Source organism: Pelodiscus sinensis, chromosome 12 (genome assembly GCF_049634645.1).
Source record: "Pelodiscus sinensis isolate JC-2024 chromosome 12, ASM4963464v1, whole genome shotgun sequence".
Taxonomy (NCBI): domain Eukaryota; kingdom Metazoa; phylum Chordata; order Testudines; family Trionychidae; genus Pelodiscus; species Pelodiscus sinensis.
In genome coordinates, this window is record NC_134722.1 from 297,561 (window position 1) to 313,611 (window position 16,051).

Sequence of the window (16,051 nt, forward strand, 5' to 3'; positions counted from 1 at the left end):
AAATGCCAGAGAAAGAGAGGGGGTGGGGAGGGAAAAGAACAGTCAGTCAATGTGTCCCTGCTAAATGACGCTGATGGAGAGTGTTAAGTGCTCTTACGTACCAGGTGGTTGGCCTTTTATGTCATTGGATGTGGAACGTGGAGGCTCGTCCAGCCAAGGTCTCTGTTAAAACGCCTATTGCGGGTATCACATCGGTAAAGGAAAGAAAGTTCTGCAGCCTCCCTTTCAAGCTGGTTTTTGAAATTGGCCTGAAACAATACGGCAACGTGGAGATCCATTAGCAAGTGCCGGGCAGGTTACAATGTTCCCCGACAGGATTCCATGTGTTGCCTTTTCGAATGTCTGATTTGTGTTCGTTCCCTTTGGTGGAGACTGTCCAGTCTGGCTGGTGCACGTGGCAGAGGGGCACTGCTGGCTAGTGCCAGGGACACAGTGTGTCGTTTTTTCACTCCTCTCTCAAGTCATTGCCGGCATTTCCCCTTCCAGTCTGCTGAGCCCCAACGCAGACCTGACTGTCTGCGTAGACCAGCCCGGGTGAGCCAGCAGCACATGCAGGCAGCTGCCCTTGGGACGGCACCTGGGATTGCCGGGCGTAAGTGCACAAGCCACTGTGCTCTGCATGGCGCGACAATAGCCACTCTAACGCTCTATGGGTGCTAGACGCCCAGTTATGCTGAGGAGAGATGGAGCAGGATGGAGATTTCCTAGTGGAACACCTGGCCTTCCGAAAAATGCTGATTAATCCAAACCGAGCCCTTCTGTGGGACACGGTGAGTGGGACAGTCTTTGGAAGGCCACGAGAATGCAGGTTTCCTGCCAACTCACTCACTTCCTGCCTTGCCTCTGAAAAAAGGTTAGTTTGTATGTGAGCCAACCAGTAGCGGCCAGCATGGACATCAGCTGTGGGCTGCAGCTCGCAATAGCACCTGGGTTGGGCCGCGCTTGCAGTGAGGCAAGGGGGCGGAGAGGTGGGTCTGTTGTTTTAGAGCCAGGTTCTCCGGCAGACTGTATGGGATGGAACTATGCGCAAGTTCTGTTATTTTACCTGAGTTAGTTCTGCCGCGCAAACGCTTCTCGCCTGGGCGCGTATACACGCACTCCTAGCTCGCAAGCAGCCCCGTGGGTGGCCATGAGCGTGACGATGTGCAGTCAGAGGCCCATTCCAGCAGGCGAGGCCAAAGGCAGCAGCACTGCATCACTATTTATTTCCCTGCTCTCCTCTGACATTCTCCAATCGCCATCAGGCCAGGGGACCAGTCTGGGCACGGCAGGGACTGAGCTGACACACGCTGTCCCTGCCGTTTCACTCACACACAGCGCCCACCGGGGGAGCCCAGCCAGACGTGGCACGGTGCATCTCCTCTGAGTGGCTGGGCCCCCGTGGGGCTCCAACCAAGGCCTTTCCCCTAAGCCCCTTGGTGCTAAAACCAGGCAACTGAGTGCAAAGCCCGAGCCCAGCACATAGGAAACGAGCCAGCGAGCCATTTCCAACGGCGGTAGCGCCAGTAAGACTGAGCAAAGGGCCAAGCGCAGCTGAGCGCAGGTTCTGAGTCTGTGTGACAGGCTGGCGTGAGCAGCACCGCCTGGGCAGGACCGCCGTGTCAGAGCTGGGAGCACCGTGTGCACAGCACGAGGTGAACCCTCTCGCCTGGCCCACAAGGCTTTCCTCAGCTCCAAAACCGGCTGGCTCCCAGCTGCATCCAAGCACATTTACTGCCCAGGCAGCATCCAGGGATGGGCAACGCGTTCACTTACCAGCACGGTGGGCAATCAAGACAAAGGCTCATTCCCCGCGCTGAGTAATGCGTAGGGAGGGCCACGTCCTGGGAGGGCTTGAGCTGGTGTTTCCTCTGCTGCCTCTGTCCAGGCCACAGGCCGTGAGCAAGAGGAGGGAAGAAACGTTCCACACGCCACCTCCCGGCCAGTTCTCATGGCTGAGGGCTTGTTGGCTACATGGCAAAAGCCGCCTCTGGGCAGTAGCCCCACCTGGCCCTGCCCTGCAGCACGGAGGGGCTGGCTGAGCCGGGCTCGCTGAGGCCCAGGAACAGGCTGTTGGGAGCAGCGGGAGCCGACACTGATTCCCTCTCCTTTCCGAGCCGCAGTCTGGAGTGAAGCCAGGGCCCATGTCGGGCACCTGATCAGGGATCATCAGCCCAGCTTCTGGGAGCTTCCGTGCAAGTTGGGTGCCGCGCAGTCCCTGGAGTCAGGAGCTCCAGCATGTCCCCTCTTAACGCGCAGGAATTCAAACTGTCCTCGTGCTGCTGGTCCTGGAGGGAGCCAGGTGTGGAGGCTGGGGGCGGTGTCCTAGGACATGAGGCTGGGCTAGGGCCAGGGGAGGCCCGGGGCAGAGCTGTTAACAAGGAAGGCAGCAATCCCTGAAAGCAGGCAGGCACCGCGACGGGCTTCACGCGGCATAGGAGCTGCCAGCGTGTTCGAAGAGAAAGGCCCTGCCTAAGCTCCAGTGCAGGGGCAGCTCACCTCAGGGCCACAAGCCGGCTGGAGCCCCGGCTCTTGTCCAAAGAGGCTTCAGAACCTGCCCAGGGTGCCGTGCTCCTGGGCCAGACTTCCCAACACGCAGGCAGCTGCCCATAGCTCCGCAGAGCCGAGACCCAGAAGCACCTTTGGCAGCCTGGTCCCTGGCACTGGGACGCAGCTGGAAGCTGCCTCGCACTCTCTCAAGCATGGCCCCACAGAGGCCGTTTGCTGTCGTGCTAGGGCCTTCGTCTCCATCACTCACTGGACCTGTAGCATGGGAGGAGCCCAGCTTGGCAGGGGCTTTCTAACTGGAAGTTCCCCCCATCTGAAAATAGAGGCTAGCAAAGTTGCAAATGACGCCGTGAAGTGTTCTCACAGCCGATGTAAGACAGCAGCTTGTGACAGTGTTTTCACTTGGCCGACGCGTCGGACGCCTGTATTTGATAGTTCAGTGGCCCAGGCTTTCGAATGCAGACGCCGAGAGTTATGCACCTAACTCCAAAATTAAGACTAAAGCAGGAGATGGTTTCTCTCCCACGGAGCTCTCTGGGAGCCAGTGGGGAGCAGTACTTTGGAAAATGAGGCCTCTTATTTCAGTGCCTGACTGGTTTAGTGATGACCGACTCGCTGCTCCATGCTTGAAGCAGCAGCTGCCAGGCCATTAGGAAAGCAGCAAACTCAGTAAAGAACCCCCCAATCAGTTTCCAGAGAAGTGTTCGGCAGGCGTTCCCTGAGCCTGCAGCACGGCTGGTCGGACCCGGCCTCAGGGAACGCTACTTACACGTGCGCAGGCAGCGGGAAGGGGTTTCAGGGAACCAACTTGGTTCACATGGTCACATGATCACCTGCACGGCTGAAAAAATCAGTTTCTTTCCATACCCAAAGCTACAAAGGCCTTTGCCCCCATGCACCCTCCTGGCTGCACACACGGAGGTTTCATCTTTCTTAAAACTGCAGCTAGCGCCTGGACACTGGGCCCAATGGAGCTGGGCTCTCTTCTGCTACTCCGACACCAGGCGCCCGTCCCGGAGGGCCTGAGGGGAATTGCAGAGCCCCCCGCTCAGAGAGCTGGACACGTTGCAGAGGGAAGCTCTAGAGCAGAGACTGAAATGGGAACACAACTTGGGAAATAACCACTTTGAAAAAATCATCCCACATATCTCAGGAGCTTCAATTGGGAACAAACCGTCCCAAACAAAAAGCATCCCCCAGCCCTGAGTTTCCTGGCTAGACAATATTCTAACCTTCGTCTTTAAACAACCCCCGTCTCCTCTCAAACTGTGAGACTCTTGGGTTCTGCCTCCCTTCACTGACTGCCACTCCCAAGCAGGGCAGTACGCCTCTTACTACAGAGAACCTGCCGACTGCCCAAGGGCGCTACCACGCTAACCGGCCTTCCGAGGCGACTGGCCATGGGGGTGTTACGATGACTGATTCCTGTAGATAGAAATTAGAGGTGAATGGGATGTCCTGTGGACATGGTCCCGATGAAAGAAATGTCCAGGCTTTCCCGCTGCATGGGACACCTTTTGTTTACACTCAGCTGTTTACCAAGTTGTGTTCCCATTTCAGCCTCTGCTCTAGAGCAGTGAGAGGTTCGCTACAAAAGGAAACTCAGTGAATCAGCCACTTACCGTTCTTACCTTCAGCTGCTTCTGGTTTAATCCGTGGAAGACACTTGCAGACTGGCTCATTTCTAGGTTACAGATGTGAAACTGACCTTATCTGGTAAGGCATCGGGTTCTAGCTTTCTCAGCGTTAATTACCGTCACGTGCCTGGATTTCGTATACAGCCCTTGGTAAAATTCCAATTATAAAATGCCCTTTCCATACACAGCACATCCCAAAGCTGTAACGAGGCAGTGCTGCGTGGCTCATTACTTCCAGTTCAGCATCTGGACTCCATGCTGAAAATAACCGATTCAAAGCACGAGCCCATGCACTCCCATACTAATCAAACAGTGCCCGTGGGCACACAAACACCCACGTGCTGCTGAGGACAAGTGACTGTGCATGTACACACACACACACACACACACACACGAGTGCACAAGGGGCATGTGCCTACAAGGATCTCCATGAACATCTAATTTCATACACACAGATGAATGCACAAATGTGCACACACGCAGTCCTACCAGCGAGCGCGTGCGCGCACACACCCACACCCACACAAAACCTTCATACACCTGGGCACATCGGAGACAAGAGCTTTTGCTCATTTTTTTAATGTATCACAATGAGCAGGAAACACACTTGATGAAATATTGTCAAAGGAGTATATTCAATTACCATCTACAATCAGCTTAACTATGACAACAAAGTTTTGTGACATTTTTTTAAAGTTTTGAAAGTTCCATGTGGTTTCTGTTTGTTAGTCTCCATGTATTTTGGTACAGTTCGAGATCAGCATTGTTACAGTAACAAAAAAGCTAACAAGACTACATTATAGAAAAACACCAAGAACATCATTTTTGGTTTCACTTGCTCTATTTTTTGTACATTGCAAAGGCTGTTCATATACCTCTTCACCTCATTTATGCTTTCTGTTCTACCAAAACTTGCCCCCCCCCAAATAAACAAACAAACAAACAAAAAAGTCAAAGCTTTGTGTTTCACAGTGGGCAGTATCTCAGCCAACAAACCAACCAAATCTCTGCTTCTATTTAAAATGTTTTAATTTAGTTAATTTATTTTTTTTAAAAGCAAAATATATTTTCACAAACATCAAGTGTGCTGGCTTGCATTAATGCCTCTCTGTTGTCTGCACCTTCCTGCCATGGCTGCTGCATGGGCGCAGGTAGCCCCTCTAAACACACCTTGTTGTGTATTTTAGTCTCCTGTGTGACATTTGGTCATCTTCGCCTCTTTAAAAGCTTTTCATTTAAAAATAAAGTTACCGGCTCTGCTCTGTGTTTAAAATCTCGGCCTGGGGTTTGACCCCAGCTCGAGGGGTCTCTTCTATGCTGAGTAGTGCCAGCTACTCGGGTCTCCTAACTCCCCTTTGGCTGCGTGTCCAGCACCAGGCCACGGCGTGGGAGTTTCGGTTGGAAACAGACACATTTATACGATTGGGAATTTTTGAAGGCGGCTTTGACAGTGACCCCTTCCCAGAGCCTCTCAAGGAGCCGAGAGGTGCAAACTCTCCAGGGAAGGCCGGACTGAAGGGCAGCAGCATAGATTAATATTGAATTACTGGCATGATCTGACAGCGCGGCTTGGGGTGAGCAGCCAGGCACCTGCCCGTCCCCCAGCACAGCCCAGAGGCCTCTCAACTCTGACCAACACTGCGCCTGGCAGCCTAGAGCTGGGCTTCCCCTGAGCAGCACCTGCTCCCCGGACCACAGTGTGAAGAGACATGGCGGTGGGTGCAGAGCCGGGTCTGAAGGGAAAATGATCCTCTGCGACTGGCTGGAACCGTCCGTTTCACCTGCAATGGAAGCCATTCTACAACGGACGAGCCCACGGCACGCCCCTCTGTGGAGATTCTGCAGCAGGACTCGGACTTTGGCAGCCTAACCCTTCTGACGCGCGTCAGTGTCGCTTAGTGTGAGAGCACAGCAGCACCGCCTGGGCCACGCTGCGGGGCACTTCAAAAGGATGAGGCAATCTCAGGCTGAACGCGTATCTAGACATATTTAGAAAAAATACAAGGAAAGGCGCTGAAAATGCCTTTTAGTGGGTGTGAAGGAAAAGGGGAAGAAAGAGAGAAATTGCACTATGACCAAACAGAACAAAACCAAAAGAAAAGTTTTCCAAAGATATCGAGCAGAATTTGACAGAGAAAGGTAGTGTTCAATTGTTAACTTGTATCACAGAGAGAACCAAAAACAAAACAAAATATTTCTATATGATACAGACAGAGTAACATACAACAGTTAAATGGCAAAAAATATATATATATTTCATAGAATTACAAACAAGATAAAATAATGAAAACAAAAAACTGTACAACTTTAGAATTTAAAAAATGTTCATCTCAAACACAGGGAGAAATACAAGAACTTTTGTTAAAAGAAAACAGTTTGTTAAAACAGCAAACGCGTTGTGTACTTGTTTTTGACACCTTATGCTACAACTGGATACTGGTATGAATATCAGACGGTACTCTCTTTAGTATTGTCTACTTAAAAAACAATTTAAAAAGGAATTTGCACTGTGCATCAGCCTAGTTAGAAATATGTACAACAGTTCAAGATCTAGTCTCATTCAACTAAAAACAAAAATTCATAAAAATAAGAGTCCCGGCTAAAAAAATGAAAACTGGTTTTCATATTTCGGAATGCTCCAGTCTCTTGAAAAGTTGATGAGTGGCTTCAACACTGGGCAAAGAAGCCATTAGGTGAACAATGGAACCTGCATTCACAGTCTTCGAAGTTCCCTTTTGAAATAGGAGGAGGATGAAGGGGAGAAAGATTTCACACTTTTGGGGGAAGGGAGATTGTTTCTGTTGACATTTGGCTAGGGAAGTGAAACAGCAAACATCTGTCTCCAAGATCTACATTTTAGCAGCACAAAGTTTTCCTTTCAAAGTCCAGACCATATAAGGGGTGGGTGGGTGTGTGTGTCCCACAAACAGGAATACAGAGAGTAACACAAACACAAGTGCCTCACATATGGGTTTTTTGTTTTGTTTTTTTTTGCTTTCTGTACATTGCTATCTGATTCATTGCGGGCTGCACCTCTGGCCCGCTCACCACTCAGACTGCCTAAGACGAGGACAAAACTTTGAAGTAAAAACTTGTGGTTTGGTATGTTGAATTTTCATTAAGAGTTGCCTCTCTGCTTGCAGAAGAAGCACAGATAACAAGCTGGGTACTTTTTAATTCTTTTCTTTATTTAAAATTAGTTTTGTTTGTTTAAATCAGAAACAAATTCTCAAGTAAAAAGAAACCTTTTTGCTCATTCTGCACCATTGGTGAAAGGGTATGTCTTTGGATTTTATTTAAAGCATGACTTTTTTTTTTGGAGAAAAAAAATTAACAAAAAGTTATTTTAAAAGAAGGAACAGAGTGCAGCCTAATTACACACAGAGGAACAAATGCTTATAGTTTAGGAACAGAATCTTTGAAGCATTTACAAAACGAAGAAAGGAAGAGCAAAAGGAAAATGAAAAAATGAGAAATAAGTGCACAAGGATAACAGACATAGGTAAATCGTATGTATACGTCTTAAAAAGCTTCCAACTCCCAACAAAAAATATTCTGCAAGGGATCCAACTGACCCCCCAAACCCTTTGAATGTCTCTCTTTAGTTTTTATAAAATAATTATGCAACCACCCTCGAAGAAATGAAGGCAGCGACCATAAGTGGCAGATCACAGGATGGGTGAAAGGGGAATAAAGGGGAGAAAAGCTTAGGCGAGTCAATGGATTGCAATCTATCTGGCTAGGAATGAACAAGACAACATCAAATGAGAAGCCGTCAGCTGGACCATACAAAAGCTAAATGTACACAAAAGGGATTTTTTTCTTTTAAATCTACCATACTGCTTCAGTTCATTTCCAATGCAACAATCTACTCAACACCAAAAATGGTCATATCTATCATAAATACAGAAAGTCAGTTGTTTTAAAACTTGTTTTTAAGCTCCAAGTCCTCAACACTCTTTGTGGTTTTTTTCTGAAAAGTGGGAGTGCTTAATTTTTCCCCTTGAAATTGGCTTCAGCAGAAAAGCTACCCTTAAAATCCCCAGAAAGCTAAAGCAGTTCACATTGTTTTTCTCTTGAATACTTTCTGCCCATTTTAAATTAAAAAAAACAAAACAAAAAAACACCTCCCCAAAAGCCCAAAACAACCCCCCTCCCCCACTCTGCCAAATCCAACAAAATAAAATTCTTTTCTGGAACAAAAAACAAAACAAAAAACCCCCAAAACAAACAAAAAATTATATATATATATATATATATATATACACACACACACGCGCACGCACACACACACACACACACACACATATATATATATATATAAACAATGATTCTGAAAACAGAACAAAGTGTGAGCGATTGACCTGAGAATAAAAAGACATTACATTTCTTTTTTCTTTTAGCAAGCCATTGGTATCTGAATGCTAAGATAGCAAGAAATTTAAAACTGTAGCCCGGTGGGCTGCTTTCCCATACAGTGCATGCCGGGCTCCGCTGTGCTATCAGTGAGGGCGTTATTGGGCAGGGGCAATATACAAGGGTTGGTTGCGCTCCAAAGACACTAAGGAGGCCGGGTGCGCTTTTGTCTCCCAGACCAACAGGACCTTCAAAAGGACAAATGTAAGAGAATTTTTTTTAATTAAAAGAAAAAAATGTCAAAGCCACCGGCACCGTTATATGGGAAAACAACCCACACGTCTTCTTTTTTCTTTTTCTTTTTCTTTTTTTTGGTTCGAAGCTTTGGAATTGCAGTTAGTCTGTTTTTGAAATTGGTTTGTTATTCATTTTTATTTAAATTCATTTTTGTATTGTTCATCTTCAAAGCTTACAATCTGAAGGTGTCCATTCCTACACTAGTTAGACCACTGTCCTTCGGGCAGCTGGGGTCCTTAGGCCCCTCCCCCGGGCTAGCCGGTCCATCTGACTTTTGGCTAAGATCCGTGTCAGACTCCTCCGAATAGTCGTCTGTTGGCATCGAGGGCTGAACCCCTGAGGTGCTGCATGAACTTGAGGTAACCGTTGACGATGAGGAGAGAGGAGGGAAAGGAGGAGGAGGCGGCTTCCCAAGAGGAGCCCGGGAGACCCCTTGAGGCCAGGACTTTGTGGAGGCGTGGGGGGAAGCCGAGGCGGGGGGGCTGTCGTTTGAGTGAGCGGCAGACTGCGAGGTAGATGCGGTGCTAGGGTCGGGGAGGCAGGCAGAGTGAGGTAATAGACTGGGGTGCTCTTTGGCGTTTCTTGCTGCTCTTGTGATTGTTCGGTGTTTGTGAGGGGCTGACTCGAGATGCTGACTCAGGGCTTCGTCCCCACACTCTGTGCTCTCGCACGCCACGCACTGGTACGAGCTGCTGCCCTTGCCGCTGCTGCCAGTGGGCACATGAAGCACCATCTCTTGCAGGTTCACCACAGACTGGCCGAAGAAGCAGAGGGACTTCAGGTGGTTGCTGGCCGCCTCCTGGTCGCTGAAGCTGGCTTGGCACTTGCGGCAGACCAGCTTGTACTGCGCCTTTGGAGCAGCGAAGGGCTCGCCCAGGGAGTCTGCACCTTTGCTTTCTGCTTCGGGCTCTTCTTGGGGTTTGGGCAGGAGGGGGGACACCTCACGGGGGGCATTTTTCTGCTCTTCTTGCTGGGGGGGTTCTTTGGCAGGGTCTTTGTCTGGGGTAGCAGCCCCCGGGGGGACTGGAGTTTGGCTTCCTTTGGGCTGTTGCTGCTGCACCTTCTGCTGCTGCTGCTGCTGCTGCTGCTGCTGCACTTGCCGCTGCTGCTGCTGCTGCTGCTGCTGCAGCGCCTCCTGCAGACTCTGCTGATATTGCTGGTACTGCTGCAGCAAGGAGCTAGGGGCCAGGCCTAGCAGAGCCTGGGACAGGGCCGGGCTGTAGGGGAACAGGCCTTCCATGCCGTACATGGGCTGCAGGTACCCGCTCTGCAAGGCCCCGGGGATCTGAGGGGCGTAGTAGGGGGAGAAGCCGGGGACAAAGTAGGGGAGGAACTGGCTTGTGAGCAAGGCTGCTGGGTCTGAATTCAAGGCAGCCTGCAGCGCCTGGAGCTGGGCCGGCTCCACCGCGTACTCCATGGTGGGCAGGGGGGCTGAGAGCGTCGCCGTGGGGGCCTCTCCCTTCTCCTTCTTGGGCCCCGGCAGGGAATCCCCCTTCCCTTTGGGCGCCTTCTCCTTCTCTTTCATCTTCTCACCGTCCTTCTCCTTGCGCGGCTGGTGGGGGGCCAGGGCCACCGTGGCTTGTGCTGGGCTCGGGGAGCTGAGCGAGGCGGAGGACTGCTTATTTGGTAATCCGGAGGTGGGGAGGCCAGGCGAGGGGACGCTTGTGCTGGGCAGACCCATCAGGTTGGGCTTTGGAGAAGTTAAAGCTACAGGGGAAGCAACAACAAAATCACTCAGCACCGTGCAGTCTCAGGGCGCTCATGGCTGTGGCTGAGCCGAGCTGCTAGTCACCCCACTCCCCGGCTGGGCCCCTGCAGCCTCACCTGCCCAGCTCTGGGAAGTACTAAATCCCACCTTTCACCTACCACGTGCTCCCCAAGCGCAAGGCCAGGAGCTACGCTGGGGTCAGCTCCCTGCTCAGCCAGACTCCCTCTGGGACCCTGCGCAAGGTCACGAGGCCTCCCTGTGCCTCAGGTGCCCCTCCCAGCGGGATCCCAGCCTGCCCACCTCCCGGAGCGGGCGTTCACACGCAGGAACTCACACACAACTGCCAGAAACGGCACTGGGAGTAACGAGTCCACCTTGCCGGCCTCCCTACCTTCTTGGGACTCCCAGGCGGACCAATGCCTGGCCCCAGAGACCCGGCAGCTCCCCACACCGCGCCCACAGCAATGGGCCTGCCTGTCCTGACCGGTCCGGCTGCAAGCAGGGTCCTGCCAGCCACAGAGGCAGAGCTGCCGCTGGGGGCAGAAGCGCTTGCAGAAGGGCTGGCCTGAAACTGCACTTGCGCCAATGAGACTGAAGTTTAGCAGCAGAGACTCTGGCTGCAGGGCCAAGCGCTGGGAAAAGGCGAAAGGAGGCGGGGCGGGGGGAAGGAGAGGAGGGGGGCGGAGCAAGGGAGGGAGGGGAAAAGGCGAAAGGAGGCGGGGCGGGGGGAAGGAGAGGAGAGGGGCGGAGCAAGGGAGGGAGGGGAAAAGGCGAAAGGAGGCGGGGCGGGGGGAAGGAGAGGAGGGGGGCGGAGCAAGGGAGGGAGGGGAAAAGGCGAAAGGAGGCGGGGCGGGGGGAAGGAGAGGAGGGGGCGGAGCAAGGGAGGGAGGGGAAAAGGCGAAAGGAGGCGGGGCGGGGGGGAAGGAGAGGAGGGGGCGGAGCAAGGGAGGGAGGGGAAAAGGCGAAAGGAGGCGGGGCGGGGGGAAGGAGAGGAGGGGGCGGAGCAAGGGAGGGAGGGGAAAAGGCGAAAGGAGGCGGGGCGGGGGGGAAGGAGAGGAGGGGGCGGAGGAAGGGAGGGAGGGGAAAAGGCGAAAGGAGGCGGGGCGGGGGGAAGGAGAGGAGGGGGCGGAGCAAGGGAGGGAGGGGAAAAGGCGAAAGGAGGCGGGGCGGGGGGAAGGAGAGGAGAGGGGCGGAGCAAGGGAGGGAGGGGAAAAGGCGAAAGGAGGCGGGGCGGGGGGAAGGAGAGGAGGGGGCGGAGCAAGGGAGGGAGGGGAAAAGGCGAAAGGAGGCGGGGCGGGGGGAAGGAGAGGAGGGGGGCGGAGCAAGGGAGGGAGGGGAAAAGGCGAAAGGAGGCGGGGCGGGGGGAAGGAGAGGAGGGGGGCGGAGCAAGGAAGGGAGGGGAAAAGGCGAAAGGAGGCGGGGCGGGGGGAAGGAGAGGAGAGGGGCGGAGCAAGGGAGGGAGGGGAAAAGGCGAAAGGAGGCGGGGCGGGGGGAAGGAGAGGAGGGGGCGGAGCAAGGGAGGGAGGGGAAAAGGCGAAAGGCGGGGCGGGGGAAGGAGAGGAGGGGGCGGAGCAAGGGAGGGAGGGGAAAAGGCGAAAGGAGGCGGGCGGGGGGAAGGAAAGGAGAGGGGCGGAGCAAGGGAGGGAGGGGAAAAGGCGAAAGGAGGCGGGGCGGGGGGAAGGAGAGGAGGGGGGCGGAGCAAGGGAGGGAGGGGAAAAGGCGAAAGGAGGCGGGGTGGGGGGGAAGGAGAGGAGGGGGGCGGAGGAAGGGAGGGAGGGGAAAAGGCGAAAGGGGGCGGGGCGGGGGGAAGGAGAGGAGGGGGCGGAGCAAGGGAGGGAGGGGAAAAGGCGAAAGGAGGCGGGGCGGGGGGAAGGAGAGGAGAGGGGCGGAGCAAGGGAGGGAGGGGAAAAGGCGAAAGGAGGCGGGGCGGGGGGAAGGAGAGGAGGGGGCGGAGCAAGGGAGGGAGGGGAAAAGGCGAAAGGAGGCGGGGCGGGGGGAAGGAGAGGAGGGGGGCGGAGCAAGGGAGGGAGGGGAAAAGGCGAAAGGAGGCGGGGCGGGGGGAAGGAGAGGAGGGGGGCGGAGCAAGGGAGGGAGGGGAAAAGGCGAAAGGAGGCGGGGCGGGGGGAAGGAGAGGAGAGGGGCAGAGCAAGGGAGGGAGGGGAAAAGGCGAAAGGAGGCGGGGCGGGGGGAAGGAGAGGAGGGGGGCGGAGCAAGGGAGGGAGGGGAAAAGGCGAAAGGAGGCGGGGCGGAGGGAAGGAGAGGAGGGGGGCGGAGCAAGGGAGGGAGGGGAAAAGGCGAAAGGAGGCGGGGCGGGGGGAAGGAGAGGAGGGGGGCGGAGCAAGGGAGGGAGGGGAAAAGGCGAAAGGAGGCGGGGCGGGAGGGAAGGAAAGGAGAGGGGCAGAGCAAGGGAGGGAGGGGAAAAGGCGAAAGGAGGCGGGGCGGGGGGGAAGGAAAGGAGAGGAGCCGAGGAAGGGAGGGAGGGGAAAAGGCGAAAGGAGGCGGGCGGGGGGAAGGAAAGGAGAGGAGCCGAGGAAGGGAGGGAGTGGAAAAGGCGAAAGGAGGCGGGCGGGGGGAAGGAAAGGAGAGGGGCGGAGCAAGGGAGGGAGGGGAAAAGGCGAAAGGAGGCGGGGCGGGGGGAAGGAGAGGAGGGGGGCGGAGCAAGGGAGGGAGGGGAAAAGGCGAAAGGAGGCGGGGCGGGGGGAAGGAGAGGAGGGGGGCGGAGCAAGGGAGGGAGGGGAAAAGGCGAAAGGAGGCGGGGCGGGGGGAAGGAAAGGAGAGGGGCGGAGCAAGGGAGGGAGGGGAAAAGGCGAAAGGAGGCGGGGCGGGGGGAAGGAGAGGAGGGGGGCGGAGCAAGGGAGGGAGGGGAAAAGGCGAAAGGAGGCGGGGCGGAGGGAAGGAAAGGAGAGGGGCAGAGCAAGGGAGGGAGGGAAAAAGGCGAAAGGAGGCGGGGCGGGGGGAAGGAGAGGAGAGGGGCGGAGCAAGGGAGGGAGGGGAAAAGGCGAAAGGAGGCGGGACGGGGGAAGGAGAGGAGGGGGGCGGAGCAAGGGAGGGAGGGGAAAAGGCGAAAGGATGCGGGGCGGGGGGAAGGAAAGGAGAGGGGCGGAGCAAGGGAGGGAGGGGAAAAGGCGAAAGGAGGCGGGGCGGAGGGAAGGAAAGGAGAGGGGCAGAGCAAGGGAGGGAGGGGAAAAGGCGAAAGGAGGCGGGGCGGGGGGGAAGGGGAGGAGGGGGCGGAGCAAGGGAGGGAGGGGAAAAGGCGAAAGGAGGCGGGGCGGGGGGAAGGAGAGGAGGGGGCGGAGCAAGGGAGAGAGGGGAAAAGGCGAAAGGAGGCGGGGCGGGGGGAAGGAGAGGAGGGGGGCGGAGCAAGGGAGGGAGGGGAAAAGGCGAAAGGAGGCGGGGCGGAAGGAAGGAAAGGAGGGGGCGGAGTACGGGAGGGAGGGGAAAAGGCGAAAGGAGGCGGGGCGGGGGGAAGGAGAGGAGGGGGCGGAGCAAGGGAGGGAGGGGAAAAGGCGAAAGGAGGCGGGGCGGGGGGGAAGGAGAGGAGGGGGCGGAGCAAGGGAGGGAGGGGAAAAGGCGAAAGGAGGCGGGGCGGGGGGGAAGGAGAGGAAAGGGGCGGAGCAAGGGAGGGAGGGGAAAAGGCGAAAGGAGGCGGGGCGGGGGGGAAGGAGAGGAGGGGGCGGAGCAAGGGAGGGAGGGGAAAAGGCGAAAGGAGGCGGGGCGGGGGGAAGGAGAGGAGGGGGCGGAGCAAGGGAGGGAGGGGAAAAGGCGAAAGGAGGCGGGGCGGGGGGGAAGGAGAGGAGAGGGGCGGAGCAAGGGAGGGAGGGGAAAAGGCGAAAGGAGGCGGGGCGGGGGGAAGGAGAGGAGGGGGCGGAGCAAGGGAGGGAGGGGAAAAGGCGAAAGGAGGCGGGGCGGGGGGGAAGGAGAGGAGGGGGGCGGAGCAAGGGAGGGAGGGGAAAAGGCGAAAGGAGGCGGGGCGGGGGGGAAGGAGAGGAGGGGGGCGGAGCAAGGGAGGGAGGGGAAAAGGCGAAAGGAGGCGGGCGGGGGGAAGGAGAGGAGGGGGCGGAGCAAGGGAGGGAGGGGAAAAGGCGAAAGGAGGCGGGGCGGGGGGAAGGAGAGGAGGGGGGCGGAGCAAGGGAGGGAGGGGAAAAGGCGAAAGGAGGCGGGGCGGGGGGGAAGGAGAGGAGGGGGGGCGGAGCAAGGGAGGGAGGGGAAAAGGCGAAGAGAGGGACAGAGCAGCTGCCCTCCTGTTCTGATTCCTTTGCCAGGTCACGGAGGCCCCGTCCGTCAAGAGAGCAGATCTTCCCCCCCATGCCAGTGGCCCACCACTGGAAGACACCCCCGCCCCCTCCCTTCTCTTAGTTTGGCAAAATCCCCCTGTTGCTGGCTGCACGAGTGCCTGCTTCCTCGGCAATAGGCCTAGCTAGGAAGCACCCCACCCCCGCAGGCTGGACGTGCTTGGCTGTTGCTACACTCCAAAGGCGAAAGCGCCACGTGGAGCCCGCAGTCAGCTGGGGACTCCCTCCCTGGCCCCTGGCGGTGCTGCCGCTTTGAAGTACCTTCCCCCCCCCCCCCCCGGCTGCCTCTTTCTGATAGAGGCAGCAAAGGGGGGAGCAACTAGTCGACTAGCACTTGCTTAGCGGCCAGTCGACTACTCTGAAAGCCACCTGCCCCCAAAGCCAGAGCTAACTCCCTTCCAGCACGTCCCGCATTCAGAGACAGGCCAGTTCTCAACCCGAGCAGAGCTCGCCACGGAGAGCGAGCGGCACAACGAATATCGTTGGGGACTCTGTCATTGCCAGGGAGAAGCTGATATTGGCCACTGTCGGAGGCAGGACCCCTGGTGTGACCCAGACTGGCAGCTCCTACTTTCTTACACGGGGTTTCCTGCAGTAAATCCTAGACCTGTATAAATATTCATTTGAAATCTGAAGAACTTTGCTCCTTCACCACCTCCTGTCATCTTGGTCAGGTGCATTTTTACCCACACCGATGGGCATCTGCAGGAAGTACATTTACGGTTTACTGCCCGTGAGCCTTTATCTGATTATAAGAGTTACATTCATCCCGGAGGGAAGGGAAACAAGACCACGTGCTTCAACAACAAGCCACGGAGGACACAAAATCTGCCAGCTATTCCTACAGAGAAACACTGTCAGTTTGTGGACAAACCACAAAGAAATGAAAGGCAAAGCCACATGAATAAATTGTTCAGTACAAATTATTCATTCATCGCTCTCACACGCTCTTATCAAAGTCCTGCCCAGACACAGCTCTGGTTCCCAACCGGGAGTTATTCTTGCAGGGATGTAGGACATGTGGGAGTCCATTGGATGTGCAACAGCCGTTTGCTAGAACCCCCGCCCCCAGCCCACACAAAGCTTTTGGACCCTGGCATTCTAGGCCTGGTGTCTGTCCTGACTGGAAAACAAGCGGCAGAAAGTCCTAGTTTGGGGAAGCAGAAAGATGACGACTTAGGGAGCTGCCTCAAGGAACTTGGTGCTGGCAACCGATGGCTTTTCAACCACGGCTACTAAAACCGGTGGCAAATGGCAAGGGAAAAGCGTCTAGT

At 55.7% G+C, this 16,051-nt stretch overlaps 1 protein-coding gene across 6 annotated transcripts in view; it reads right to left on the reverse strand.

The window, feature by feature from the left end:
* Positions 1 to 4,685: 4,685 nt before the first annotated feature.
* ZFHX3 (zinc finger homeobox 3) overlaps positions 4,686 to 16,051 on the reverse strand; it is a 1,230,042-nt gene continuing 1,218,676 nt past the window's right edge. For all 6 annotated transcript variants that reach the window (XM_075939761.1, XM_075939759.1, XM_075939760.1 and 3 more), the window contains one exon: positions 4,686 to 10,484. In XM_075939761.1, the coding sequence (XP_075795876.1) occupies positions 8,950 to 10,484 (1,535 nt within the window). In that variant the 3' untranslated portion in view covers positions 4,686 to 8,949. The remainder of the gene's footprint in view (positions 10,485 to 16,051) is intronic.